The sequence below is a fragment of the Ipomoea nil genome, unplaced genomic scaffold, assembly GCF_001879475.1.
Source record: "Ipomoea nil cultivar Tokyo-kokei standard unplaced genomic scaffold, Asagao_1.1 scaffold0805, whole genome shotgun sequence".
NCBI classification, from domain to species: Eukaryota; Viridiplantae; Streptophyta; class Magnoliopsida; order Solanales; family Convolvulaceae; genus Ipomoea; species Ipomoea nil.
This window is the reverse complement of record NW_017617233.1, coordinates 2,122,248-2,150,221: the sequence shown is the minus strand read 5'-3', so window position 1 is coordinate 2,150,221 and position 27,974 is coordinate 2,122,248. Positions and strand designations below refer to the sequence as shown.

Below are 27,974 nucleotides of genomic sequence, written 5' to 3'. Positions count from 1 at the left end.
TGGGTTCTGAGGGGGGATCGCACGGGATCTTTTTCGCCCGGGGTCTTCCCTCTCGGTGTTGTGTTGTGCTTGTGTTTCTTTACGGCTCAACTCCCAAACGGCATCACAATACTACAACATAATTATCTGCGAAATCGAAAGGTAAAATTGCTCAATTTGCTTTTATAATAATTGATCTTATAATAACCCTGCAGAGTATATCCTATAATTTTAACAATGCAAATATGAATGAACGGTTAATGTATCTGCAATAACAATTCCCAATACAATGTTTAGCAACTATGTGGGCTGTAAAGCTCTTCGTTTCCCAATTCATCCAATTCAGGTTCATCCTTTTGTTATACTAAGAGTAGTATTTATTTCAGTTTCTGGTGTATTTTTGGCTTGTAAAGAGCTCTGGGTTGTATTTTGAGTTTGGGGTATTAGAATTCTGAATGAATGAATGGAACTGGTGTTTGTGTAATATTGGTAGTAGATTATATCTGTTTTGGTGGAAGAAGACTTGAGATTTTTCCATCAATTCAATGACTTGAAGAATGATGGTGTCAGCAAAGCTGGAAAGGAGTATGCAGCATATTAACAGAGGTGGAGTTAGATGACATATCCCATTGTTTATGTATTTCTGGATCTTCCAGTCATGAGATTTTCATGCAAAATTTTATGAGATTGGTTGATTGGTTTCTATGGATGCTGTTTTGTTTGTCTGGGGATTTTGTAAACATTGTTCCTTTCAGAGTAAATGCAAGGTTCTCTTAATGTTACTGTCAAAGTTCCAAGTAATCCACCATCCCCTCCTGTCACCTGAAATGCAAGCAAGAATGAGAAAAAAAAGTTGTAATGGCTTATGGACAATCATCACCAGCAGTAGTATTGTTCCAATTACTTCTGTAATTTGGTCATTTACAGTTAGTTATTACTCTGTATATTTCTCTCACCACTCATGGATCAGTGAAGGTTTTATAAGAAGTATATTTTAATGGCAAATGGTTTGTTGCAGTGAAGTGATTTTATAATCTGGCATTCCAATGTTTGTTAAACCTGTAATTTTTATCCCCGGAAACACGCGATCTACCTCACTTTTACTGTTTTTGTATTCCAGATGTATTAAAGAAGACTGGTTCAAGGTTGCATCTATATAGAAAAATATATTTATTTGGGGGAAGAAAAATAGTATATTTATCAGAATTTTCTTGCTGGGGAATAGCAAAGGACTGACCTTCAGTACAGTGCAAGTCAAGGTATGCTGTTATAGATGTGTTTTGACTCTTCCACTGAAAAAAAAGAAAAAGTATGGATCATTCACCCAAAAGGTTGAATCCCTAACCCCAATAGCTCAGCATATAGGCCAAATGTTGGTGGTCACAAGGGATCTGTTCACTTTGAGCATAATCCACACATGGCTGCTGTCGAAGTTTGAATGTTGGTCTCTTCTTCCAAATACTGTTTACTGAACCATTAAGTCCTCCTTATACATGTTGGTTGTAAAGTTCATGGTTGTTGGTAGGTTATTTGTCCACATTTCTTTTTGGCTTTCTAAAGTCGCTACGTGAAGGTGCTTACTTAATGCATAAAATAATTTCAGCAGGAAATTTTCATGAGTTAGTTGCTTTGTAACTTAAATTTTGATAATGTTTTTGCAGGAAGAAAGTGGTGAAGTATTCAAAGCAGATCACCAGGCCACTGAGCTAATTGAGCAGCATCTTGAGGTTGAAAGCCCTAGCTTGCTTCAATTCCATCCCTCTAAACCATTTCGGGTCGGATGGTGGATTTCGGGTGTACGTTCCACAGGACCCAACACCTTTCTGGCAGTGCAATCCATTTCTGAAGGAGTGCAGTCCAGAAATACCAGCAACGTAACAATATGGGATACCGGAATTCCATTTTACACTACTGTATATCATGGTTCAAAACAGTATGTGCTGTTGAAACAGCACCGGTTACGTCCAACTAATTATGTTTTTATGTCGTATTCAGTTCATTTATTTACACCTATTCTTGTTTCATTAGAGCACAATTAAACTATTTTAATTCAATTATAATTTTATTTGACTATATATTTAATATGTGAGATATATTATTGAATTTTATTTTATACACAGTTGTAATTTAATTACAATATACTACTAAAGTATAATTTAAATTCAATTACCATTTCAGAATAATAATATTCAAATAGAGTAAATACCTAAAATGGTCCATCGACTTTAGTTAAATTTACAAATTGGTCCTTAACTAATGATTTCAACCAATTAAGTCCTTAACTTTTCAATTTTGACCCTATTAAGTCTCCACCGTTTGTTGACCGTTATCTCTTAGGATATTTATGTAATTGTAAAGCTCCATGGTATAGATTACAGAACACTTATAAACGCATGTCCACGTGTACGAAACATCCGCTTTTCCCTCTGCAGTTAGTGCTCTTCCCCGACGCAATCCTTCTGCTTCAGATCATTGAGTTCCGGTATTGAATCATGATGCATACTCTGCTGCACACCGATATCTGATTCAGGGTCATTTACTCCGACAGCGCGCCACCGAGGTGAGCTGTGTCGAGGAAGTGGTGAAGCACGGGCGCCTCGTTGACGACCGCTTCTTCATAATCTGCAAAGGCCAGGAGCGGTTCCAGGTCACGAAGCTGGCCGGACCAAGCCGTACTTGGTGGCGGAGGTCACGTTGGTGGAAGACCGACCACGTGACGGGGAGGAGGATCTTGAATCGCTTGCCTCCGAAGTCGAAACGTATATGAAAGACGTGATCCGATTATCCAACAGGCTTAACGGCAAGCCGAAAAAGGAGGCGCAAGATTTGTGGTGGAACCTTTTTCCGACGCCGTTCTCGTTCTTCGTCGGAAGCACGTTTGAAGGCGCGCCCAAAGAACAAATGGCGTTGCTGGAGCTGGAAGACACGACCATGCGGCTAAAAAGGGAGAAAGAGCATTGGAATTACATAAATATCCTCATAGATAACGGTAAAAAAGGTCAAATAGACGAATGCCTTAATTGAGTCAAAATTAAAAAGTTAAGGACTTAATTGGTTGAAATCAATAGTCGATGATCAATTTGTGAATTTAGCTATAATCGATGGGCTATTTTGGGTATTTACTCATTCAAATATGTGAGACATGTTATTCAGTTTTATTTTATACACGCTATAATTTTATTACATTTCTACTAAAGTATCATTCTAATATTTTCAAGAAAAAAGGTATCATTCTAATATATTTTTAAATTTTAATTAAAAAAAATGATATACTTACACAGTTACACTATAATATAATAATTATAATAAGTTTTTATTTTTCATTATTTATTTTCAAAAAAAATATTTGTAATAAATCTATTTTTTGAATGCTACCGACTCTATTAGAATGTAGTATATGTTCATCGCTACTTTCCCAACCTACTAAAGGTTAACACCTCCACTGAGGCTCAAACTCACAACTTCGCATATGGGAGTTCAATTCGGATGTCATCTGAATACAAGGTGCTTGGTTACTAATATATTTATTAGAATTAGAATTTTATTTACAAAGATGAGGTCACTTGTGAGATTAAGTGGTTTGTAAGACAAAGAATAACTTTAATTAAGTGGCTCGGGCAATGAGTTAACTTACTAAATTTCATGCTCGCATATTTAGACCATTGAATTTATTGGTTTCAAGCTTATCGCAATTACCTGGTTAAGTTTTTTTACCCTAACCCTAAAATCATGCTAACATATCAGTTTTGAACTAACATTGACATCCTTTTCTTACTTGCACCATGCTTGCCATCCAAGGGCCGAGGCAACATGGTGGCAGCTGCCCCACTGTAAAAAAATTATACAGCCTCAAAACAACGTCGTCATTTTGGGGCTATATATATATATATATATATATATATATATATATATATATATATTAGGGGTGTTAGCAAATAGGATGTTCGGTAAACTACTCGTGTTTGTGTTCAATAAGCGTTCGTTTATGTTCGTTTATTAAGGTAAACGAACATTAACAAACAAAATTTAGAGCTCGGTTTATAAACGAATAGAGTCTGAACAATTGTAAACTCGTTTGCTAAGAGATTGTTAACATGCTCGTCTGTGTTTGTTTAATAATGTTCGCGAACAAGTTTGTTTAATGTTCGTTTAATAATGTTCACGAAAAAGCTTGTTTGTGTTCGATTAATATTTGTTTGTGTTCTCTTTATAGTTGTGTTACTTGTTTTATTATTTTTCGTGAACATAGATTATTCCTTGTTTACGAACGAATGGTAATCATAAACGTGTTCATATATTTGGTTATTAAACATTCACGAACTTGAACGAACATGTTTGCAACTATTAACTAGTAATAATTAATGTGAGTATAGTATTTGTTGTACTAAATGATTATGAATAAAGAAGAATAAAAAATAATTATTCTCCTTTGATGGTCGAACTAACAACTGGAGATGATTACTAGAGGACAAGCCTTTTTTACGAGCGTACAAAACATATAGAGATTGATTATTATTTTATAAGGGAGAAGCTTCAAAAAGGCATCATCAGGTTACTACACATCTCCACTGACAATCAAAGAGCTAACATCTTGATCAAGCCATTACAACCTCTGCTCTTTCAGAAGTTTGTTTCCAAGCTGGGGCTTCATTCCATGTACACTCCCGTTTGCGGGGTTATTAGAGGACAAGCCTACTACTGGTCACAACTAAAAAGGCTAGTTAGAAAACAGTTAGTGAGGCAGTTAGAGGTAGTTAATCAGTTTACTCTCTTCCTCCTCAATGCTCATCTTGTATTCAAGTCTCATATAAAAATGTATAGAATTAGAGCTTGCAATCGAAACAACAGTAATCAATACAACAGTGCTTTCTTTCCTCCTTTGATCCATCTTGCATTTCATGATAATGATCATGATAGAGAAATGATGGGTGTAACACTGTAACTAAATAATATATTTTTAGAGTTTTATTAAATATATTCTTTTCTATTTCATTGCTTTTATCTTTTTATATGGCAATTATGATAATGTATTTTCATTATGTGAGTTCCATCAAGAATATTTGTGTAAAAAATATGAGTACGAAAATAAAAATTGTGAGTAAAATTTAAAAGATCTAACCTGCGTAGGACTCAAAGAGGTATTAATTTTAATGGCACGTGATATTGCGCTGGATAACCGGATTAACCGCCAGAGCAAGTCGGTTAACGAGTTTTAATACTAACCGTAGATCGCTTTCCATCACAATTAATCCCTCCCGTATATTTCTCCTTCACATCCTATAAAACCAGGAGTTTTCGCGGAAAATTGCAAACGCCGCTCTGCGCCTCGCAAAAGTCGTTGTCGTTCTCTCTTACGGGGTATCGAGATTCAACGACTGCTCGTTATTGCGTCATTCATGCCCGTGGCGATTGGTAAGGAAAGTTCTCTTTTCACATCTTTAATTATTGATGTAGTTTTTCTCCGCTTGATTCTCAGATATGCGCTGAAAGTTACGATTTTTCTTCATCTTTAATCTTCTTTTCTCACGGTATAAAGGTTTGTCTGCGTTGTTGTTCAATTCTGTGATTTGAAGTCGCCGCCTTAATGTTTCTTTTCATGGTTTAATCTTGATCCGAGCCTTGAAGGTTCTTCTTTCAAGTCACCGCGTTTTACCTATTCGAAGATGTCAGGTTTACCGGCGCGGCGGGGAAGCAGCGCCTTGGACGATTGGCGTCGAAGAAAATAGGCGGATTGTATTTATGGGTTTGTTGAAATATTGGATGTAAAAGGAGATATCGGGGGATTGAGACCCCCCGATTGATCTTTTGTCATCTCAGACCTTTGCCATGTCGGGTGCGCTCACATGGCAGGTCGCAAACTTAATAAAAAGAAACAATTTTTTGGGTTTCCGAGGGGGAGATCGCACGGGATCTTTTTCGCCCGGGGTCTTCCCTCTCGGTGTTGTGTTGTGCTTGTGTTTCTTTACGGCTCAACTCACAAACGACATCACAACACTACAACATAATCATCTGCGAAACCAAAGGGTAAAATACCTCAATTTGCTTTTATAATCATTCAAATTCATTAGCTACAGAAATCTTATAATAACCCTGCAGAGTATATCCTATAAGTTTAACAATGCAATTATGAATGAACGGTTAATGTATCTGCAATAACAACTCCCAATACAATGTTTAGCAACTGTGTGGGCTGCAAAGCTCTTCGTTTCCCAATTCATCCAATTCAAGTTCATCCTTTTGTTACACTAATGGTAGCTAGTATTATTTCAGAAATTTCTGGTGTATTTTTGGCTTGTAAAGAGCTCTGGGTTGTATTTTGGAGTTTGGGCTATTAAAATTCTGAATGAATGAATGTAACTGGTGTTTGTGTAATATTAGTTGTGGATTTTATCTGTTTTGGTGGAAAAAGACTTGAGATTTTTCCATCAATTCAATGACTTGAAGAATCATGGTGTCAGCAAAGCTGGAAAGGAGCATACAACATCATATTAACAGAGGTGGAGTTATATGACATATCCCATGGTTTATGTATTTCTGGATCTTCCAGACATGAGATTTTCATGCAAAATTTTTTGATTATGGTTAGTTGGTTGCTATGGATGCTGTTTTCATTGTCTGGGGATTTTGCAAATATTGTTCCTTTCAGAGTAAATGCAAGCTTCTCTTAATGTTACTGTCAAAGTTCCAAGCAATCCATCATCCCCTCCTGTCACCTGAAATGCAAGCAAGAATGTGAAAAAGTTGCAATGGCTTATGGACAATCACCAGCAGCAGTAGTATTGTTTCAATTACTTTTGTAATTTGGTCATTTACAGTTAATTATTACTCTGTATATTACTCTCACCACCAATCACTCGTGGATCAGTGAAGGTTTTATTAGAAGTATTTTAATGGCAAATGGTTTGTTGCAGTGAAGTGATTTTATAATCAGGCATTGCCAGTGTTTGTTAAACCTGTAAGAGTAACTATTAATTTTTATCCCTGGAAACATGAAATCTACCTCACTTTTACTGTTTTTGTATTCCAGATGTATTAAAGATGACTGGTTCAAGGTTGCATCTATGCAGAAAAATATATTTATTTGGGGGAAGAAGAATAGAGTATATTTATCAGATTTTTCTTGCTGGGGAATGGCAAAGGGCTGACCTGCATGTCAAGGTATGCTGTTATAGATGTGTTTTGACTCTTCCATTGAAAAAGAAAAAAGAAAAAAGTATGAATCTTCCCCAAAAGTTGAATCTCCAATTCCATGGAAAAAAATATGGATCCTCCCCAAAAGATTGAATCTCCAGTTCCAGGGCCTCCCCACATTTTGTAGGAGTCGAAATATTTCGGAAGATATAAATTACACGGTGACTCATTGGCTCACTAGACAGGGTCGATTTTCTCACTTTGTACACTGTCGTCGTTGAAATTTGAACTTGGTCTCTTCTTTCAATACTACCTCCTACTAAACCATTGAGCTATGCCTCTTTATACATGTTGGTTGTCAAGTTCATGGTTGTAAGTAGTTGATTGGTCCACATATCTTTTTGGCTTTCTAAAGTCGCCCTTGGCTTGAAGGTCCAAATTCTATTGTAGACCATGGTGGTTGTTGAAATGACATTAGTTACGTCCAATTAATTATGTTTTTATACGGTATTCAGTTCCATTTATTTACATGCACTTTCTCTAGTTTCATTACACCATTAGTTAAGCTCATGGTGTAATAAATTCATTTCAAAAGCGGGAAAGGGGGTTCTAAAGGCTTCTAATCCCTTCCAATCTTTACAATGTCGGTTTATTTGCTACCTTTGAACATATGTGACAGTTTAGAAAGGCTAAAGGCTTATGAACCGTTTTTTGTGGGAGAACAATGGAACAGCAAGTAGAGGAATTTCATGGCTAAGCTGGTCTCGCCTCTGTACTCCGAAGTATAATGGTGGAATGGGGTTCAAAAAAATTCATGAGTTTAACTTAACCCTGTTAGCAAAACAAGGATGGCGCTTGATGACTTGCCTGGAGTCTCTAGTTAGCAAAGTTATGAAGGCAAGATACTTTCCATCTACTGATTTCTTGGGAAAGATGGAAAGTATCTTGCCTTCATAACTTTGCTAACTATGGAGGTCCATATTAGTTGGGAAAGATGTTTTAAGGGAAGGAATGGCTAAGTGTAGGATATCCAGGGAGGAAATGTATACACTGACTCTTCTACATGTATTATATGTCCACCAGTTTGGAATCCTCTGCCAGCCAATTTCTTAAAGTGTAATGTTGATGCAGCTTTATTTGCTGATGGTGGAATCAATGGCGGTGAAGGAAGCTCTCAAATGGTTGAAGATCAATCAATTTAATAATGTCATTCTTGAAACTGATTGTTTACATTTCTGCGCAGCTTTTAATTCTTGTAATTTGAACCTTTCGTATGTTGGTTTGATCGTAAAGCAATGTGGTGTGCTTGCAACAGACATTGAGAACCTTTGTGTTCCCCATGTCAACAAGTTAGCAAATCATATAGCTCACGTTTTAGCATGGGCTTCTGATTCTTTGTCTGCCTTAAGTTCGTGATTCTTTATGCCACCGACATGTATCTCATCAATTTTTGATGCTTAATGAAGTTTCATCTTTTCATTTAAAAAAAAAAATCATTTTAATTCAATTATAATTTTATTTGACAATATATATTTAATATATGTGAAATTTGTTTTGAATTTCATTTTATACATAGTGTAATTTCAATTACCATTTTAGAATATATATATATATATATATATATATATATATATATATATATATATATATATATAAGACAAGCTATTTAGTTTTATTTTATAGACACTGTTTATTACAATTTCACTAAAATATCATCATTCTAATATATTTTTAAATTTTAATTAAAAATGGTATACTTAATTATAATATTTATTAGAATTTTGTATATTTTTATAATTAATATTTTCTATATTTTTATTACGTATGATTTTTGACATAGAACAATTGGTTGCCTATAGTTCTCTGTTGTTTACATGACTTTTTGTGACAAATATTAATAATCAATTAATTTTATGAATCTACCAATATGAGTTGGAATTGAATATTAAATGATCGAAAAAGAAAAATAAAAGGAAATCTTCTAGGCAAGAAGTACTAATTAATGATATAGTATTGATTTAGTGATGATAAATTTTATTTAAGATTAATTTTTATTTTTTAAATTTAAGACTAATTTAACTTCTAGTTTGGATCATGATGAGTAAAATGTTAATCTTAAAAGGGGTAAAGTAAATTTATGAAGAGATGAATGTTCGAACTTCGGCGATGAAAGTGTGGAGATTATGCTTAAATTAGACAGATTCCTTGTACGCATCGATATTTGGTTCGATCCACTAAACGATTGAGGTATTGGTTCTGTTTGGCAGAACTTATAACTTATTTTAAGCTACTAATAAGCTATAAGCTCTGTTTAGTAATATTTCCAAAATAAGCTCCTAGCTTAAAATAAGAGTTTATTTTGGAACGCTATCTTGTAGCGTTTCAAAATAAACTCCTAGCTTCCTAACTCTTTTTTTTTTTTTTCATCTTTATCCTTATTATTTTAAAGAAATGACATAATTTACCCTTCCTAATTAAAACATTTTTCTCTTCTCCTTTATCCGCAACTTTCACCGCAAATATTATCAAAATAAGCTTCTACCTTCCTAACTTCTTTTTTTCCATCTTTATCCGTATTATTTTAAAGAAATTACATAATTTACCCTTCCCAATTAAAACCCTTTTCTCTTCTCCTTTATCCGCAACTTTCATCGTAAATATTATTATTATTATTATTATTATTATTATTATTATTATTATTATTATTATTATTATTATTATTATTATTATTATTGCAACAATATTGCTACTTCATTATGAGATGCTAGATCATGATTATCCTAATAGTTTTATTTCAAAATGTTAATTTTTTTTAATTACAAAATGTTAAATTTTAATATGTAAACAAACTAATTTAAATTGTATGAAGATGTCATTTTTAGTCTTTTTTACATTTATCAGCCTATCAAAAAGTTAAATTTACCAAACACGTTCAATCATAATAGCTAGCTTAACAACTCTTCAGTTTTCAGCTCCTAGCTTATAGCTTTTCAGCTAGGTTTGCCAAACAGAGCCCATGTGATTTACATATGTTTGAATGCTCTGTCAAGCTGGGGTATGGGGCGCAAATTATGCCGTGGAAACGTTTTCACCATGCTTTGGGAACACGTTTCAAAACGGCGTCCATTGCCGTCATATTTTTTTTTAAAAAAAAATAATAATAATTACTGTGTTGTTAACAGCGTTAGTCACGATTTTGCAGAACTAGAAAATTCATAATCTCATAACTTTAAATTCATTATCCCATAACAGAAAATTCATAATTTAATAACAGAAAATTCATAATCTCGTAACAGAAAATTCATAATCTCATAACAGAGTGATTGTGAGAATGGGCGATGTGTTGAAGAGAACTGAGAGAATGATGAAAATGGTAGAGAAATGTGAAGAGGAAGTGATATTGCGAAATGTGAAAATGAAGAGAAAAAATCGCGTTGTTAATTAGAAAAAAAAAAAATGACCGGTGAAAGATAACGGTATCACTTACGGGCACCATTACTTCATTGTAGACGAAACTACGCCGTTTGGGATCGTGTTTATCATTCATGGTGAACACAATTCCATAGTATAACAATTGGGTATGGAGCCTTTGGGTCGAGAATTCAATATTTTGGGGAGAAGTAAAATTAAGAAACTGTAAAATCGAATCTTCGAGATTAACTTGTAAAAGATCTAATACGCGTAGGACTTAAAGAGGTATTGATTTTAATGGCACGTGATATTGCACTGGATAACCGGATTAACCGCCAGAGCAAGTCGGTTAACGAGTTTTGATAGTAACCGTAGATCGCTTTCAATCACAATCAATCCCTCCCGTATATTTCTCCTTCACATCCTATAAAACCAGCGTTTTCGCGGAAAATTGCAAACGCCGCTCGGCGCCACGCAAAAGTCGTCGTCGTTCTCTCTTACGGGGTATCGAGATTCAACGACTGCTCGTTATTGCGTCATTCATGCCCGTGGCGATTGATAAGGCAAGTTCTTTCTTTACATCTTTAATTTTTGATGCAGTTTTTCTCCCCGCTTGATTCTCAGGTATGCTCTGAATGTTGCGATTTTGTCTTCATCTTGAATCTTCTTTTCTCACGGTATAAAGGTTTGTCTGCATTTTTGTTCAATTTTGCGATTTGAAGTAGCCGCCTTTATGCTTCGTTTGTGATCCGAGCCTTGAAGGTTCTTTCTTTCAGGTCACCGCGTTTTACCTATTCGAAGATGTCAGGTTTACCGGCGCGGCGGGGAAGCAGCGCCTTCGAGGATTGGTGTCTAAGAAAATAGCCGGAATTGTATTTATGGGTTGGTTGAGATTTTGGATGTAAAAGGAGATATCGGGGGATTGAGACCCCCCGATTGATCTTTTGTCATCTCAGACCTTTGCCATGTTGGGTGCGCTCGCATGGCAGGTCGCAAACTTAATAAAAAGAAACATTTTTTGGGTTTCGGAGGGGGAGATCGCACGGGATCTTTTTCGCCCGGGGTCTTCCCTCTCGGTGTTGTGTTGTGCTTGTGTTTCTTTACGGCTCAACTCCCAAACGACATCACAACACTACAACATAATCATCTGCGAAATCGAAAGGTAAAATAGCTCAATTTGCTTTTATAATAATTCAAATTCATTAATCTTATAATAACCCTGCTGAGTATATCCCCTATAATTTTAACAATTCAATTATGAATGAATGGTTAATGTATCTGCAAAAACAATTCCCAATACAATGTTTAGCAACTGTGTGGGCTGCAAAGCTCTTCGTTTCCCAATTCATCCAATTCAAGTTCATCCTTTTGTTACACTAATGGTAGCTAGTATTATTTCAGAAATTTCTGGTGTATTTTTGGCCCTCTGGGTTGTATTTGGAGTTTGGGATATTAGAATTCTGAATGAATGAATGGAACTAGTGTTTGTGTAATATTGGTAGTGGATTGTATCTCTTTTGGTGGAAGAAAGACATAAGATTTTTCCATCAATTCAATGACTTGAAGAATCATGGTGTCAGCGAAGCTGGAAAGGATATATAGCATATTAACAGAGGTGGAGTTATATGACATATCCCATGGTTTATGTATTTCTGGATCTTCCAGTCATGAGATTTTCATGCAAAATTTTATGAGTATGGTTGATTGGTAGCTGTGGATGCTGTTTTCTTTGTCTGGGGATTTTGCAAATATTGTTTCTTTCAGAGTAAATGCAAAGTTCTCTTAAATGTTACTGTCAAAGTTCCAAGCCCTGTGTCACCTGAAGTGCAATCAAGAATGAGAAAAAGTTGTAATGGCTTATGGACAATCACTTCACCCCCAGCAGTATTGTTCCAATTACTTCTGTAATTTTGTCATTTACAAAGTTAGTTACTATGTATATTACTCTCACCACCAACCACTCATGGATCAGTGAAGGTTTTATAAGAAGTATTTTAATGGCAAATGGTTTGTTGCAGTGAAGTGATTTTGTAATCAGGCAATGCCAATGTTTGTTGAATTTGTAAGAGTAACTATTAATTTTTATCCCTGGAAACATGAAATCTACCTCACTTTTACTGTTTTTGTATTCCAGATGTATTAAAGAAGACTGGTTCAAGGTTGCATCTATACAGAAAATTATATTTATTTGGGTGAAGAAGAATAGTATATTTTTCTTGCTGGGGAATGGCAAAGGACTGACCTTCAATGCAAGTCAAGGTATGCTGTTATAGATGTGTTTTGACTCTTCCACTGAAAAAAAAAGTATGAATCCTTCCCCCAAAAGGTTGAAATCTCCAACCCCTGCCCGGAAAAGTATGGATCCTTCTCCCTAAATGTTGAAATTCTTAAGCCTGGCCCGCGGTCCGACAGAGTATTTTGGAGAATGTAAATCACGCACTCAATAGATAGGAACATTTCCTCTCTTCCTCTTCTTGATCTTAATATACTTTACTTCAACTTAATTCACATTGCAAATGTTAAATACAATAATGTTCAAACTGCTATCATTCTACCTCTTGCGAACCAACGTTAATGCCCATTGACCAGAATTGTTTGATTTCACCATCCTTGTACAGGCCATCGCCGGTAAGGATTAGGTAATATGGTCGGCTGTCTTCTCTTCTTCTCCTGCTCAACCAATACCTCTGTAGTTTTTCCTTCAATCTCCATCCCCTTTCCCCTTGATTCACAAATATCAAAGCTTTACCAAACTAGAAACCATCAAAATATCAAAAATGAATAAAAAAAAACTCATCAAAAGTTTTCTCATCTCTTCTTACCGGTGATCCGGAAGCCAAGACGACTGCCGTTTCTTCTGCTCCGTCTGCCCTTTGATCGCGGTGGCGTCGGTGTTCTTGCAGGAAAAGACCCTCATGAGGAAAGTCAATGCTTTGTTCTTCCTCCTCTTATCGTACCGGCAGCTAGCAGGCTCATCGCACACGCGCATAGACTGGGACAGCCTGCTGTACGCGACGACTCTCGCCGCCTCGGAGGCCGCCAGCTCCGACGCTACAAGCGTGCTGTTACTCCTTCCTACCCGCCGGAACGACGACGCCCTCTCCTCCATCTTTCCGCAACAAATCGCCTCCATTTTCATCCCCTCTAGTTGGCTATACTTCTCCGCTCCGGCCTCTCAGCCATCTTTTATTTGTCTCAGGCTAAAGGTCTTCTTCGTGGGTGTCATGTGTAGTTTCGCGGTCAACTACAAGTATAATAAATATATAAATTTTTTATTTATTATTACTAAATTTAATATTATAAAAAATTAAATTAAAAATAATTTCAGTCAAGTCTCGTTAACTGAATCAAATCAAATTTATACAGAGAAAATATAAAAGATCATTTGTCTTACTGACGTGGTAAGATCCTTATTAACATTAGACATTGATCTTTTTATTTAATGGATTGTTGAGTTACTATAATTTACCTCTCCATTATTTTGTCCGACGAAGATATGAAAATTTTGTTTTTGTGACAAATAAATTAGTTGGGCTTAAATGCGACACTTTTAAATTGCTAACTTTCTATTACAGGCTGCCAGTTGGGCACGTAACTGGCAATATAATGTTTTATTCTACTTTTGAAATTTTTATTATTGTATATTGATTAATTAATTATCAAAGTCAACTAAGGAGGCTGGTTGCTTGCATTTAGATCCAATCAATATTTTAAGGTTTATTCTGTTTTTATTTTATCAATCTATCATAAGGTTATTCTCTTTCTCTCGTTCTCGTACGGTTGAACTTCATTGTCAATCATAAGTATGCTTGCGAAAGGTTTGTTTTTTATTATGATATATATGGAACGTTTAACTAATTTGGTCTTTTAATAAAGATTAATTAATTTAATTATTTTATTACATGACATAAAGAAATTGAGTATATCTTAAGTTATAACTTAACTGGTTAATTAACTCAAAATAAATTTATAAGTTTAACACTAGGTTACTAGTGTACAAGCATTTGAGAGTCTATCGGCTTGTTGAAAGACGTACACTTAGGCATCCGGCGATTTATTCTTCTTCATATCTCTAAGGCAGTAGTGATTATTGATTTTAAGTTTGGGATCCAATCAAATTTATAAGAAATTGAGTACATCACACAAAGTGGGCAAATCCAGGTGGCGACAATGTGAAGATTATGTCAAAAGTGAGCAGATCTATGGGATTATGCCTAAAGTGAAGCATGAGCAGATCCTTTATGCACATCAACGTTACATCCTTCCAAGTTCTAAATGCACTGTCTGGAAGAAGTAAGAGATTTTATAATAAAATGAGCGAAAATATACATTTTTTTCTCTTCACATTAACGGGGGAAATGAATTTGTGATAACTAGATAATCAATTCTTCTTCCCAAGAAAATGACAGTTGTACTAACAAATATCCAAGATTATTGGTTTTTTGTTTTTGTTTTTGTTTTTGTTTTTAATTATTTTACAACTTTTTGAAAGAGAGAGAAAAGTTAAAAGAAAAGAAAAGAACAAATGATGGGTAGTTATCAATTGGTATCGACCCAATGCCATTGTACCTACTCGTTGGATAGTGCTATGTGCACCAACATTGAATTTTTATTAGTTTTCTAAAAAATTGAACTTAAAAAAAAAAAAAAAAAAAAAAAACTATTAGTGATGGTCTAATATAGTTTGTATTTAAATAAGTAATTTAAAGTATATCAATGTAAGATTAATTATATTGGAGAAGTTCATTATTGACATTAAAATTAATGTTTAATTTTTAATTTTTAATATTTTTTATTTGTAATCTTTGATGTTCAACTTTAAATGTTACGTATGTAGTTTGCCTAATTAATTGACTAAACAGTGGTCATCCCTATCCATTAGAACTTTCGATCTCTACTTGACCTAAATTCTAAAAAATATCCAATTTCATAGAATTAGGGACAACTTCATTGGTGGGGTGTTCATTAGGTTAATATTCAAACCGAATTAACTGAGGGTGTGTTTGGTTCGCACATAGGAATCGGAATTAGAATGGGTATCGGATACGGAGTATTTGGTAATGGTAATGAGTTTTGATTAAAGTATTTAAGATGTTTGGTAGTAGGGTGGAAAGGGAATGGTTACAAATAGTAGTGCTTGAGAATGAATAAGGGAATGAAACCCTTATTTTATTTGGGTATGTATTTTTGAATTGATGGAGTATTCGAAACCCATAGTAGTGTTCTAAAAACCTATCAATCAAACAACAACAATCACTTTCATACACATTTCTATGTGCACAACCCACCAACCAAACACACCCTGAATTTTTACAATACTTTAAGCGTTAGTCGAACTAATATTTTTATTTTTTTAATTAACCGAATCAAATGTATTTGTTGAGCATATAATATATAAACATAAATTTGCAATCCAACTTCAGCTTATACTTTTAGTTGAGATGGAGCACATGCTTCAATTGTATTTTCTTCCGTTAATCAGTTAGTTAACCGGATATTTTAGTCTAATTTAAAAAACCTTAAAATTTTATAAATAAAATTTATAAATTCATATTCACACCACAAAATAGTCATTGCATCAAGGAAAAATTGCATATTTGGTCCCTGAGTTATACCCAAGTTCTGACTCAATCCCTAAGTTATGACTGTGTCCAATTTTAGTTCCTCACTTATGAACGAAGTGGCGCATTTGGTCCCCGACCGTTAAAATTGACGGAAAAATTTAAAAATACTTAAAATTTAAGGGGTAAAGTAGAAAATTCACATTTTATTCTCTTTTTTATTTTTATACCAAAACCACTTTCACAACATTATTTTTCACTTCTTAACCTCTTATTTCAAGATTGTTCAATTCTAATTGCATTTCAATAACTTTAATATGACTTGTTAGAAACCAGAATGAAATTAATATTCTAAATAATGTATTTTCTATAAAATTTAAGTTCGATAAGTTCCTTCTCATTGTTTTTTTACAAATCAAACCAGTCATAAGGATTTAATTATTTGCCCCAACAATACTCTCTCATTTGAAAAAAAAAATGAATTTTACTTCATACCATTATATTTTCAATACACTTTCAAAATATAATAATAATAATAATAATAATAATAATAATAATAATAATAATAATTATTATTATTATTATTATTATTATTATTATTATTATTATTATTATTATTATTATTATTATTGTTCATGTCCTATTTTATCTATCATACTTATTATTTATTGGTCAAACCAACGCTTTCTTCTTTGCTTATTTGTATTAGTATTTTCAAATAATTTTTAATTTTTTTTGTGTTTAATAATACTGTTAATGTTGTTTCTAAATATATAAATTTTACATACAAATTCAAAACTTAATATTATAAAAAATTAAATTATAAATAATTTTAATCAAGCCTTGTTAATCGAGCTGTATAAAATAGAACGAAATTATTATTATTATTATTATTATTATTATTATTATTATTATTATTATTATTATTATTATTTTGAAATAAAAAACACCTAATTTTCGGAATGGGGATCAGACTGACACGTTCTTAATTTGCAAGCTTGAGCCATACAAGAATGCAAGCCCATTCCTTGCAGGGAGGGATGGGTTTGGTCTAATCTAATACTCCGTAATAAATAAGCATGGATCAACCTGACAGCCGGAGTGCTAGAAGCTAGTAAGCCACCGCCCACCGGCCGCCAAATTATATCGTAGACTAGTGTTTATCCGTCTTACATGATGAATTGAATAATCTTGATTCAAAATGATCTCATTTTATATTAAGCGTTAATTAATGTATTATATATATGTTTAACAATATTTTTCTATACTATGTTTATAATATTTTTTTGCATTCATAAACTTTACATTAATATACATATATAAACACTCAAATAAATGTACATTATATATATTTCTATTCATTATATATGCCCGAATGTCCACTCGCAAATTATGCTGTGCAACCGTGTGCACCATGCATGATGCAAAACGGTTACAAAACGACAACATTTTATTATGATGGAGTAACGGTGCCATTAGTGACACCGTTTAACTCCACCAATTAAATAATTTTTTTTAATTTTTCTTTACAAAAATTCCAATCGACATGTAATTATGAATATATAGTTATGCAAGTCTGAATATGAAGTTATGGATATATAGTTATTAAGTTATGGATAAATAATTATGAAGTTATGAAATAGTTTTGAAATTATGGATGTGTAGTTATGCAATTATGGATATAGTTTTCTGTGAATAAGCACTTTTAAGAATTCTGAATATGGAGTTATGTAATTATGAATGTTTAGTTGTGAAATTATGGATATGAAATTATGAATGTGTAGTTATTATTTCTGAATGTACTGTTGTCAAATTATGAATATATAGTCATGTAATGCTGGATATATAGTTATGAAATTATGGACATATCCTACTGTTTGAATACGAAAGGAAACTGCCTAACGCCGTTAACGACAATCCGAATAGATTTTTTTTTTTTTAAATGGAACGGTGTCGTTTTACAACCGTGCACAGCATAACGATTGATGTCCACTACCACGCCCTCCTAGCTTTAGGAGTGCCAAGTTGGGTTGGAGGAAGATTTGCTTGAGTGTTCGGGCTGGAGGTCAAGCCGGGCTACGCCCCCCGGCCACTGTTGCTTGGCGACCCATTCACCGATAACAACGTATACTGGCAATAACTATTGCCACTGGCTATCCTTGTTCCCTATTAATTGCACAGTACTGTCAGCAAATTCCCAACTGTTAACTACTCACGTACACTCCCTATTAAATAAGGCTTTGTATTCATTGAATTCTATTGTAAGCTGATACCCTTATTTGGTTATTGACTGTTTGTTTTCATAGAGCAACTAACCTGCTTGCTGTATTTCCTTGTCAGCAGTTACCATGTTTTGGAGAAAGGCTTCTCATCAGTGTAATCAGGAAACTGAATCTGCTGAAAAGGATGCAAAGGTAACAAGGAAATGATTGGAAACAGATAGAAGGGGTTTTGTGTTGATCAGTTTTAATTTGATGATCTTCTTCTTATTACGCAGATCAGGGAATTAAGGGCTGCCATTGGAGCTCTAACGGGGAGGAGCTTGAAGTTTTGCAGTGATGCATGTATAAGGCTATATTTGGAGTCAAGAAATTGTGATGTGGAACAGGCCAAGAAAATGTTGGAGGAGACGCTTAAATGGAGATCAACTTTTAAACCAGAAGAAATCCGTTGGGTAAGTTGTTGACTTGATAACCACAATATTATATTACAAGTTTGATTAGAAACATATTTTATGACTTTCTTGATTTGAATCTATGAAAAATCTAGGCTGGTTTACCTTATTGAGGTCTTTTGCCGATTAAGTCACCCGCACACCTATAGATCTTCTTGGTCTGAGCCCGTCTGCTATGTACAACCTATGTTTGTTTATCTTCTTGTCCTTTACCCATTAAGGTTACAAGACAGAAATTTACCTTATGCACACCTTCGTGGCTGAAGTTTTTTTGGTCACTCAAAAGTTTTTGTCTCGTTTGGTAACGTAGTTAGTTTATCAGTCAATTTTGACTTATTTGACCACTATTAGATGTTTGACTTGGTTAAACAATCAATATGAGTGTTTGATTAATTAGCTTTTTGTAACAACTTATTGCTTCAAAATGTTAAAATTCAAAAAGCTGCACAAAGCCGCTTTTTCGATCAGTTTTTTAGGAAGCCATTTTGCATGTAATCAGCTATTAACTAATAGCTAATTTACCAAACATTAATTACAATCAGCTAATACTATAAACTAGTAAAACTCACTGACCTAATCGGTTAACAACTATGTACTAAACACCCCTTTATTAGATAGATAATTCTACTGATTTTGACCTTTGATATCATATCAGGATGAAGTGGCACATGAAGGAGAAACTGGGAAAATATCCATAGCCAATTTCCATGACCGGCAAGGGAGGACTGTTTTCATAATGAGACCTGGGAAGCAGGTACACTACATCTGAATATTATCTCATCTATCTTATGAAGACAATAATATATATATATATATATATATATATAATATATATATATATATATATATATATATATATATATATATATATATATATATATATATGAGAGGTCTCCTGGGACTAATATAATTGTTGTTTTTTGCATGCATGGTTGAATTGGGACAGAACACATCATCGGGAGAAGGTAATATTCGTCATCTAGTGTATATGATGGAGACTGCCATCATCAATCTGGCAGAGGGCCAAGAACAGCTTTCTTGGTTGGTTGATGTCAGTGGTTGGTCACTAAGCAAGAGTGTTTCCATCAAAACAGCACGAGATCTTGCCTACATATTACAGAACCACTACCCACAAAGAATTGCATTAATAGTTTTCTATAACCCACCAAGAATTTTTGAGGCATTCTGGAAGGTATACATCTATATATATATATATATATTTATATATATATATATATATACACATATATTTTATTTTTCATGAGGAAATTAAAACCCACATGCCGTCACTATCTGAAGATATGAATTGAGTAAACTAGTCGACAAAGAATCAGCTTAGTTTATTTGTTCACCTGATCAGCTTAAGTCTCTATTCGAGGGTGTGCATTGGGTAAGCCTCCTAGATTGTCCATAGCTGATCAGCTTAAGTCTTGCTCGATCCAGGCCTTGAGGGTGTGCACAAGTAAATTTCCTAGGTTGTTAATAGTTGACCAGCTTAAGTCACTCTGTCCCGTTATCCTAACCAGCAAAGAACCAACTAACCTAGGTTTTTCACAGAGAGTCGAATTTGAAACCTTATAGTTACTAAATGACAGACTAACTTGGTTGAGGTTGTCCCATATGTGGGTTAGAGCAATAGGGTGCAGTTCTCACTGCATGTCTGCATTATTGTCTGTTTGGTCCAATGTTTTTGTCAATGATTTTGCATACACATCTGCAGGTTGTGAAGTGTTTTGCGGATCCAAGAACATTTCAGAGGATAAAGTTTGTGTACCCAAATAATAAAGACAGTATGGAGGTGATGAAATCCTTTTTTGATTCTGAAAACCTCCCCAAAGAGTTTGGGGGAAAAGTCACCTGGAAATATGATCATGAAGAATTTTCAAAGTTGATGACTCAGGAGGATGTAAAGACTGCAAAATTTTGGGGATTTGATGATATGCACACTACTGCTGCAATGGTAGTCAAAACTTGAACAATATCAACCTTCAAACCCACTTATTATTGCCCAATTCCCTGTAAATTGGGCATATAGAAGGCCATCATGCATAACCAAAAGGAGTTTATTGCGTTTTTAATCACTCAAATATAATAACATTTTCGTTTTTTGTTCTCAACTTTGATTTGTTTCACTTGGTCATGTCTCATTGTCACTAAATCAAAATTATTAGTTTAGTTATTGTCACTCTCTACCAAACAAAGAGTTTTTTCTACTTAAACACATTATCATCGTCAATTATTTGATTCTCATTATTATTTCGATTTCAATGTTTGAATGCACTCTAAATTTTTTAACAGGCTGATAATTGCCAAATATACGACTAATTAGACCAAATGTGACAAGAAAACCATGCTTAGCTCTTGTGCACCAAAATATATAAATAGGAATAAAACCGGTATAACATTTTGACTATTGGGCCTTTTAAATCCATAGTAACCACAGAATGTTGTGGATATGTTAATGAAACTTGGATTTTTGAGTTAACTAGTCTGCCGTTACGAAGGATTCTCATTTTCGTTGCTCATATGTAGCAGTCAAGTAGTCAACCAATAAGACATGACTTACAATATTGTAGACTTGTAGTCCTAAGTCCGTTTTTTCCGCAAACATGTCGTGCTATGGGTAACGTTCCATTAGAACTTTGGATCTCCACTTGACCCAAATTCTAAAAGATATCCAATTTCAAACTTCATGGCTTGATAACAAACAAATTAGGAGACGATCGACTTTAATTTTTTGCGTTTTTTTTTTTGCCTTTTTTGTTTTTTTTTTTTATTTGATTGACTTAGCATTGGTCTAAACATTGTTATACCAGGAATCATAGTCTACATTCGAAAGTGAACCAAATTAATATTTTTTATTTTTATACAAATAAAAATAATATATAAAAAAATATTAATTAAAAAGCTCTAATTAAAATATTTTAAATCGCACATATATTGATATTTTTTTTTTTAACTAAATAGGCCATTGAACTATTTGGGGATAGCAATTAAGCTACCAAACTCGAATAAGCTCCAAATTCATCAATGAATCTGGAAAAACGTGCAATTAGCATTTCTAACAGGTTAACAACAAGTTTGGTTGCCATGTGTATATTTTATTTTATATTTTATTATTTTTATTATCCTACTAAGCATTTAACCCTCTTCCTTGATGTCATGTTTTCCTGATGTTATTTCCTGACGTGTCGAGTACTGTATTTAAAAACATCAATTTGCAATTACCATTTTAAGACAATTCTCTTTTGCCTCGCCAAAAGCCATAGTCTCTCTTTCACAATCTAAGGATGATGTATAGGATGTAGCCATTATGTTTTCCTTCAAAATAAAGAAGATGAAGATCGGCAATGGATGTCGTGTTGAAGATGGCCCACAGATGTGTTTTCCTCTTGTTCGCAGATTAGGGTTCGTGACGGGAAATTGGGGGTTTTGTTTTGTTTGATTTTTCGCACTAGTCAGAATAAGAGAAGCGGTCTACGATTGCAAGTTTAAGCCAAATGTCGATTTTAGCCCTGCTAAAAATGGAGAATTTTTCCTCCGGTGAAATGTTTGACGGAAAATTAGCTGGAAGGACCATTTTTGCAAAAAAAAAAAAAAAAAAAAAAAACAAAACAAAAAAAAACAAAACAAAACAAAACAAAACAATAGTCGTGGACTAAGAAGGGAATGAGAGAGTCACCTGCAGGGGAAAAAAGGGATGCAATATAAAATAAAGACTTATAATTTTGGTAGTCATCAACTCATTGTATTTATAGGTGAAAAATATGAGAATTATAAATTTATAAAATTTTTCAAAAAGAAATTAAATTTTATTTATTTATTTAAAGTATTGCCCTAATCAATTCATTATATTAATATTTATAATTAATCTTATTCCTAATTAATTCATAATATTGATATTATTAAATTTCTATTTTTCATTTGCTTACCAAATAAGCTTTATTAATTATTTGACAAATAAAATATAAAATATTTAATTAATTTGACTACAAAAGTTTAGGTGGGAAAATGAAATAGGATGATTTTACATATATATATATATATATATATATATATATATATATATATATATATATATATATATATATATATATATATATATATATATATATATATATATATATATATATATATATATAACTTTCAAGTAGGAATTTATTTCCACCTAATAAACCACGTTAGAGCATTATCTACATTATTGGAAAGTAACTAATTGTTTGAGATAATTGCACGATATTTTTTATATTCAATGATCTCATAGTAATTTTTTAAAGTTGAGTGATTTGATTTTATTTTCGTCCTATTTGACCATTTTATTTCAAAAGTAATAATAATAATAATAAATCTTTGCTGGCTTTGTCTAAAGCACATGTTTTCAAAGTAAAAGTCAAACTGTGTGTTATAACAAACGTTTAGTCAACGAAAGGATTGTACCGGTAGCAATATAATGACAGTTAATTTCGCCATTTGGGAGCCATAACTAAGCATTCATCAATCATCACCAACCTGTACCCAGAAAGCCCCCACCCACTAGATCCATATTCATTATCTTCTCAAAGGGTAATTCTCTATTCTTTACTGGATCGATCTTATTTACCGTAATTTGATGATATATACCCTTTTTTGGTTGTTTTTATATCTTCCATATATCTATACTACCTGTTTTCTTGAACTACTTCTCATGCTTAATATTTGCTCTCTTGGATAGCAGTTAGCATGTTTTGGAGAAAGACTTCTCACAGTGATAAGGAAACTGAATCTGCTGAAAAGGATGCAAAGGTAACTGCAAGAAAATGATTGGGGCCACTTTGATCTCATATATGTTCCTGAGATACTGACATTATATTGTTGCATGCTTGTATGTATTAGATGCACACTAGATATAATCAAGAAAGGTTAAAGATAAGTTTTCTTTTGATAAGTTTTCTTCGAGGTAAACTAGCCTAGTTACCCATAGTTGACTGGTCTATAAATCGATCTCGCTCGATATGTGTTGAATTTGTGATCTTATAATTATAAAGTTAACAGTTTGACCAACTTGGCTCTTGGCTCGGGTTGTCCTATCAATTTTCTTCTTATAAGCAGCGATAATGGAACTTGTGAAGTTGTCAAGGTTTATGCAGCAGAACTGTACTGAATGTCTTAATGAATACAGATCAGGGAATTGAGGGCTGCCATTGGAGCTCTAACGGGGAGGAGCTTCAAGTTTTGCAATGATGCATGTATAGGGCTATATTTGGAGGCAAGAAATTGGGATGTGGAGCAGGCAAAGAAAATGTTGGAGGAGACGCTCAAATGGAGATCAACTTATAAACCAGAAGAAATCCGTTGGGTAATTAAGCTGCCATTGATTTACATCTTTCATTGCTCTTTCTGGGCTTCATTCATGTTTCTGATCTTCAAGAGAAATTAAGCAAAAATACTGTTGAATCAGCTATTCTCAGATATTTTGCAGATACTCCTGCAACAGTTTTTTTTTTTTAAGAGTTAACCTCATCTGGATCCTCCGAATATAGTGGTTTGATCATAAACTTTCAAATTAATCATATATAGTCATTCAACTTTCAAAAGTTGTGGTACTTTTAGAAGGACCACAATTGATTAAAATTTGGAAGTTAAAGGACCACAATTGATTAAAATTTAGAAGTTAAAGAACCACGGCAGATTAACTAGAAAGTTGAAGGACCATAGTTGGTTAAAATTTAAAAGTTAAAGAACCACAGCAGATTAACTAGAAAGTTGAAGGACCTCAGTTGGTTAAAATTTAAAAATTGAAAGACCATAGATAATTAACTTAAAAGTTTATAACTAAACGTGCAAAACCATTATATTCGAAGGATCCCAAATGCCATTAACTCGTTTTTTTTTTAATTAGATCGACAATTCTTATGATCATGATCTTTCCCTTTGATGTCATATCAGCATGAAGTGGCACACGAAGGAGAAACTGGTAAAGCATCCATAGCCAATTTTCATGACCGGCAGGGGAGGACTGTACTCATAATGAGGCCTGGGAAGCAGGTACACATCTATCTTAGACAGACAGCAAATTTAAAGTGTACACCGATATTAGTATTTTTTTTATTTTTTATTTACATCAAGTATAAGAGCATCACCAACAAATATTTTTTGATAATTTTTTTTTTTAAAATATTGTTTTCATGTTTGGGACAGAACACATCATCTGCAGAAGGTAGTGCTCGTCATCTAGTGTATCTGATGGAGAATGCCATCATGAACCTGCCAGAGGGCCAAGAACAGATGTCATGGTTGGTTGATTTCAATGGCTGGTCACTAAGAAAGGTTCCCATTAAAACAGCACGAGACATCATCTACTTATTGCAGAACCACTACCCAGAAAGGCTTGGATTAATAGTTCTTTATAGCCCACCAGGAGTTTTTGAGGCATTCTGGAAGGTGATTGATTGCTCATTTGCTACAAAACTGATAATAAAATATAAGAATTAAAGTGCTGATTTGGTCAATTGTGGCATCCCACTTTTGGTACAGTGCCAAATTCATTGACAAATGATTTTGCATCCATCTCTGCAGATTGTAAAGTACTTTGTGGATCCAAAAACATCACAGAAGATAAAGTTTGTGTACCCAAATAATCAAGATAGTATGGAGGTCATGAAAACCTGTTTTGATTCTGAAAACCTTCCCAGAGAGTTTGGGGGGAAAACCACCTTGAAATATGATCATGAAGAATTCTCGAGGTTGATGACACAGGAGGATGTAAAGACTGCAAAATTTTGGGGATTTGATGATGTACACTACCACGATGCTGATGAACACTTGAGAAATGCCGAGCCGGAGCCAGTGAGTATTGCCCAACCTGAAAACTGAGCATGTAGAAGTGATGTGTGTAAAATCCTTACAGTGGTATAACATTTTGATTCTTTAGGTTTTTATTCCTCTAGTAACCAAGTAAGATTGCAAGCAAAAGATGTCAATTTCGTTCAAGAACCCACATAAGCTTCAAGCTGGTTTCAGTTTTATACACTACTACAGATATAATGCAAACAGTGAAGTACAACAAACCGGCTGAGACTCTCCAATTACATGTATGAAACACGTTCTGGTTCCCGATGCTTACACAAGGGCTAAACAGGGCTGTCGATATAATACACTGGCAGAGATTAAATTTCACTTGAGTAAAGGCACTCGTCGACAAGTTGGCGAAGGTTTGGGATCTCCAGTGCAGCAGCAATTCTTTCCTTATCGTTTAACTGCTTATTTACTGCATCATAATTCATAAAAGAATGTTAAGAGTTTGATAATAGTAGACTGAGTGGCCTAAGATGTGGTGATTGGTGGATTGGGGAACTTCTCTTTTCAAGTGTTAAGCATGCATTTAGTATTACTACAGAAGTCCATTGTTGCCAATTTTGTCTTATGATGCATGAAGTTCATTTTGTATCTCGCTCTCAAGATAAGCAGTTAAGCAACACCCGCAATTAGATATATCACACGCATTCTGAGGTATGTTCAAATTCACCTGATTCTTCATCAGCATGAGATCCAGGAGCCACTTTTATGTCTACCTGAGAGAGCATAAATTTAAAAGAGTCATGAGTTTCACATATTTCATGATATTGAAACAGAACTGCAATACAAAGCGGCATTATGGTTTATGACCCTGTCCCTGGAACTGCAAATGGACCTAACAATAGAGCTGTCAGTTTATGTAGAGGTTTATAATACAACCTTGTAATGTGGAGGGAAACAATTCTTCAGTTTCTCTCTCAAGCACAGGCCAATTACAGTTGCCATACTGCAATGCTGGATGGTTGGTGTGAAAGTTATCCTACAAAGTATGATAACATATAAAACTGAGCACTTGTAAATTTGTAATGCATAGAACCACAGCAGATAAACTGTTCCTTACATTAGGTATTTAAGAGGATTTTTCAATATTATTGTCCTACATTAGGAATGGATCCATATACAAGAACATGTCTTTTTGGAAAATCTGATAAAATAAAATCGGAATAATTCAGAGAAGATTGAACAGCCCCCACACAAGGAGATTGGACAGCCCACACACAAAGTATCATTGTTGATCATATAATATATAAACATAAATGCTTCAATTTGGAATCAAAGTCAATCCCATGCCAAAGGTCATGGGTTCAAATTTCTATGCTTGTAGCTCGTAACCGGTCAACTTAGGCTTTTAGTTGAGTTGGAACACATACTTCAATTATCAATATACAATAACAGCTCCTGCATTTGTATTAACCGAATATATGTTGACATGCATCATTGCAGACAATCAACAATTGGGATTAGTTAACGGTTTCCATTTCCTTCACCTGTCTTTCCCCTAATTAATTTTGCAGGAATTTAAAAAAAAAAATAAAAAATTGTGATATCTTTCTAAATCCAGATCAATTGACTTTGCAGTCTAGTAGAGATGCAATTGTTGCAGTAATAGAAGTCTAGAGCACTATTTTGAGCAATGAATTTTAGAAGACTCTACAAATCACAATAACAAGATCACGCAAAACACACAGCCAAGTTAAGCAGAGCAGAATCAAAAAGTTCCAAACGGTGATCAGAACCGCGATAGCTTACAAATTACAAATGGAAGGTCTAGGATAGTGGTAGTAAAACTTACAAAATGCGGCCGAGTTTCTCATCAACAGTAATTGACTCCTCGGAGAGCACACTGAGCTGCTCCAGAGAATACGGATGCTCCGGATCCCTTATATCCCTCACAAAATGTATCCATTCCAGGTTAAGGATTCTCGGTTGAATTTCAAGTCAATCGCAGCTAATTTTCTAGAAAAAACAACGCAAATTTAGGCGAATAATTTATCAGCTTAAGTAAACACAGAATCCGAGAGAGGATATCATAGATGTCCAGAGGATCAACGGCGTCTTCTGCGTGGGGATCTTCGGAGCGAGCGACTCGCTCCTTCTTGGCGTGAACCACCGGGTTCGCATTGATCAGCCCTAGCGTCATCTTCTTCTTCTGAGTCCTCTTCTTCCTTGTTAGGCTGGGTTCACGGGCACTCTGAATCGTGAGGCTTTGGAGAGGAGAAAATGCTTCGTCGTCTTTTTGTTGTCAACTGAATGACCAATGGATCATTGACACATAAGACGCGGCAATGCTGTTGCTCTACACGTACCGTTGCCTGACACGACACTTCTTGACCATCAATAAAATAAGTTTTAACTGTATGAGAGTCTCTAGTATGGTAGCAAAA

The 27,974-nt window shown here is 34.2% G+C and overlaps 3 protein-coding genes and 5 long non-coding RNA genes across 12 annotated transcripts; 4 read left to right on the top strand and 4 right to left on the bottom strand.

Annotated features, from left to right (window-relative positions):
- Window positions 1–3: 3 nt before the first annotated feature.
- Window positions 4–6,094, bottom strand: LOC109177837. Its single transcript, XR_002053646.1, has 2 exons — window positions 6,013–6,094; window positions 4–150 (listed from the first exon to the last, which is right to left on the bottom strand). It is a non-coding gene; the product is annotated as an uncharacterized LOC109177837 (long non-coding RNA).
- On the top strand, window positions 146–2,016 carry LOC109177836. 2 transcript variants are annotated; one of them, XR_002053645.1, is made up of 3 exons: window positions 146–585; window positions 1,100–1,238; window positions 1,641–2,016. It is a non-coding gene; the product is annotated as an uncharacterized LOC109177836 (long non-coding RNA). The 2 variants fall into 2 exon arrangements; XR_002053644.1 differs by lacking the exon at window positions 1,641–2,016 and having other exon boundaries at window positions 1,100–1,239.
- LOC109177834 lies at window positions 5,439–6,877 on the top strand. Its single transcript, XR_002053642.1, has 2 exons — window positions 5,439–6,003; window positions 6,358–6,877. It is a non-coding gene; the product is annotated as an uncharacterized LOC109177834 (long non-coding RNA).
- Window positions 6,829–13,090, bottom strand: LOC109177838. Its single transcript, XR_002053647.1, has 2 exons — window positions 12,764–13,090; window positions 6,829–7,125 (listed from the first exon to the last, which is right to left on the bottom strand). It is a non-coding gene; the product is annotated as an uncharacterized LOC109177838 (long non-coding RNA).
- LOC109177835 lies at window positions 11,121–11,529 on the top strand. The gene is made up of 2 exons (XR_002053643.1): window positions 11,121–11,206; window positions 11,298–11,529. It is a non-coding gene; the product is annotated as an uncharacterized LOC109177835 (long non-coding RNA).
- A 13-nt stretch (window positions 13,091–13,103) lies between the features above and the next one.
- Window positions 13,104–13,782, bottom strand: LOC109177831. The gene is made up of 2 exons (XM_019327304.1): window positions 13,344–13,782; window positions 13,104–13,243 (listed from the first exon to the last, which is right to left on the bottom strand). Exons 1-2 carry the CDS (start codon window positions 13,658–13,660, stop codon window positions 13,123–13,125), a joined length of 438 nt encoding a protein of 145 aa, XP_019182849.1. The 5' UTR covers window positions 13,661–13,782; the 3' UTR covers window positions 13,104–13,122.
- A 4,560-nt stretch (window positions 13,783–18,342) lies between these two features.
- LOC109177922 (random slug protein 5-like) lies at window positions 18,343–25,798 on the top strand. 4 transcript variants are annotated; one of them, XM_019327417.1, is made up of 6 exons: window positions 18,343–18,485; window positions 23,516–23,538; window positions 23,915–24,091; window positions 24,682–24,780; window positions 24,934–25,176; window positions 25,312–25,798. In XM_019327417.1, the coding sequence occupies exons 1-6, from the start codon at window positions 18,431–18,433 to the stop codon at window positions 25,606–25,608; spliced, it is 894 nt and encodes a 297-aa protein (XP_019182962.1). In that variant the 5' UTR covers window positions 18,343–18,430; the 3' UTR covers window positions 25,609–25,798. The 4 variants fall into 4 exon arrangements, with proteins under 4 accessions (XP_019182962.1, XP_019182963.1, XP_019182965.1 ...); XM_019327418.1 differs by having other exon boundaries at window positions 18,343–18,488; window positions 23,519–23,538; XM_019327419.1 differs by lacking the exon at window positions 18,343–18,485 and adding an exon at window positions 23,133–23,319 and having other exon boundaries at window positions 23,471–23,538.
- LOC109177923 (protein AE7-like 1) lies at window positions 25,648–27,874 on the bottom strand. The gene is made up of 5 exons (XM_019327421.1): window positions 27,619–27,874; window positions 27,383–27,488; window positions 26,470–26,569; window positions 26,261–26,306; window positions 25,648–26,002 (listed from the first exon to the last, which is right to left on the bottom strand). The coding sequence occupies exons 1-5, from the start codon at window positions 27,728–27,730 to the stop codon at window positions 25,902–25,904; spliced, it is 465 nt and encodes a 154-aa protein (XP_019182966.1). The 5' UTR covers window positions 27,731–27,874; the 3' UTR covers window positions 25,648–25,901.
- Between the last annotated feature and the right edge of the window lie 100 nt (window positions 27,875–27,974).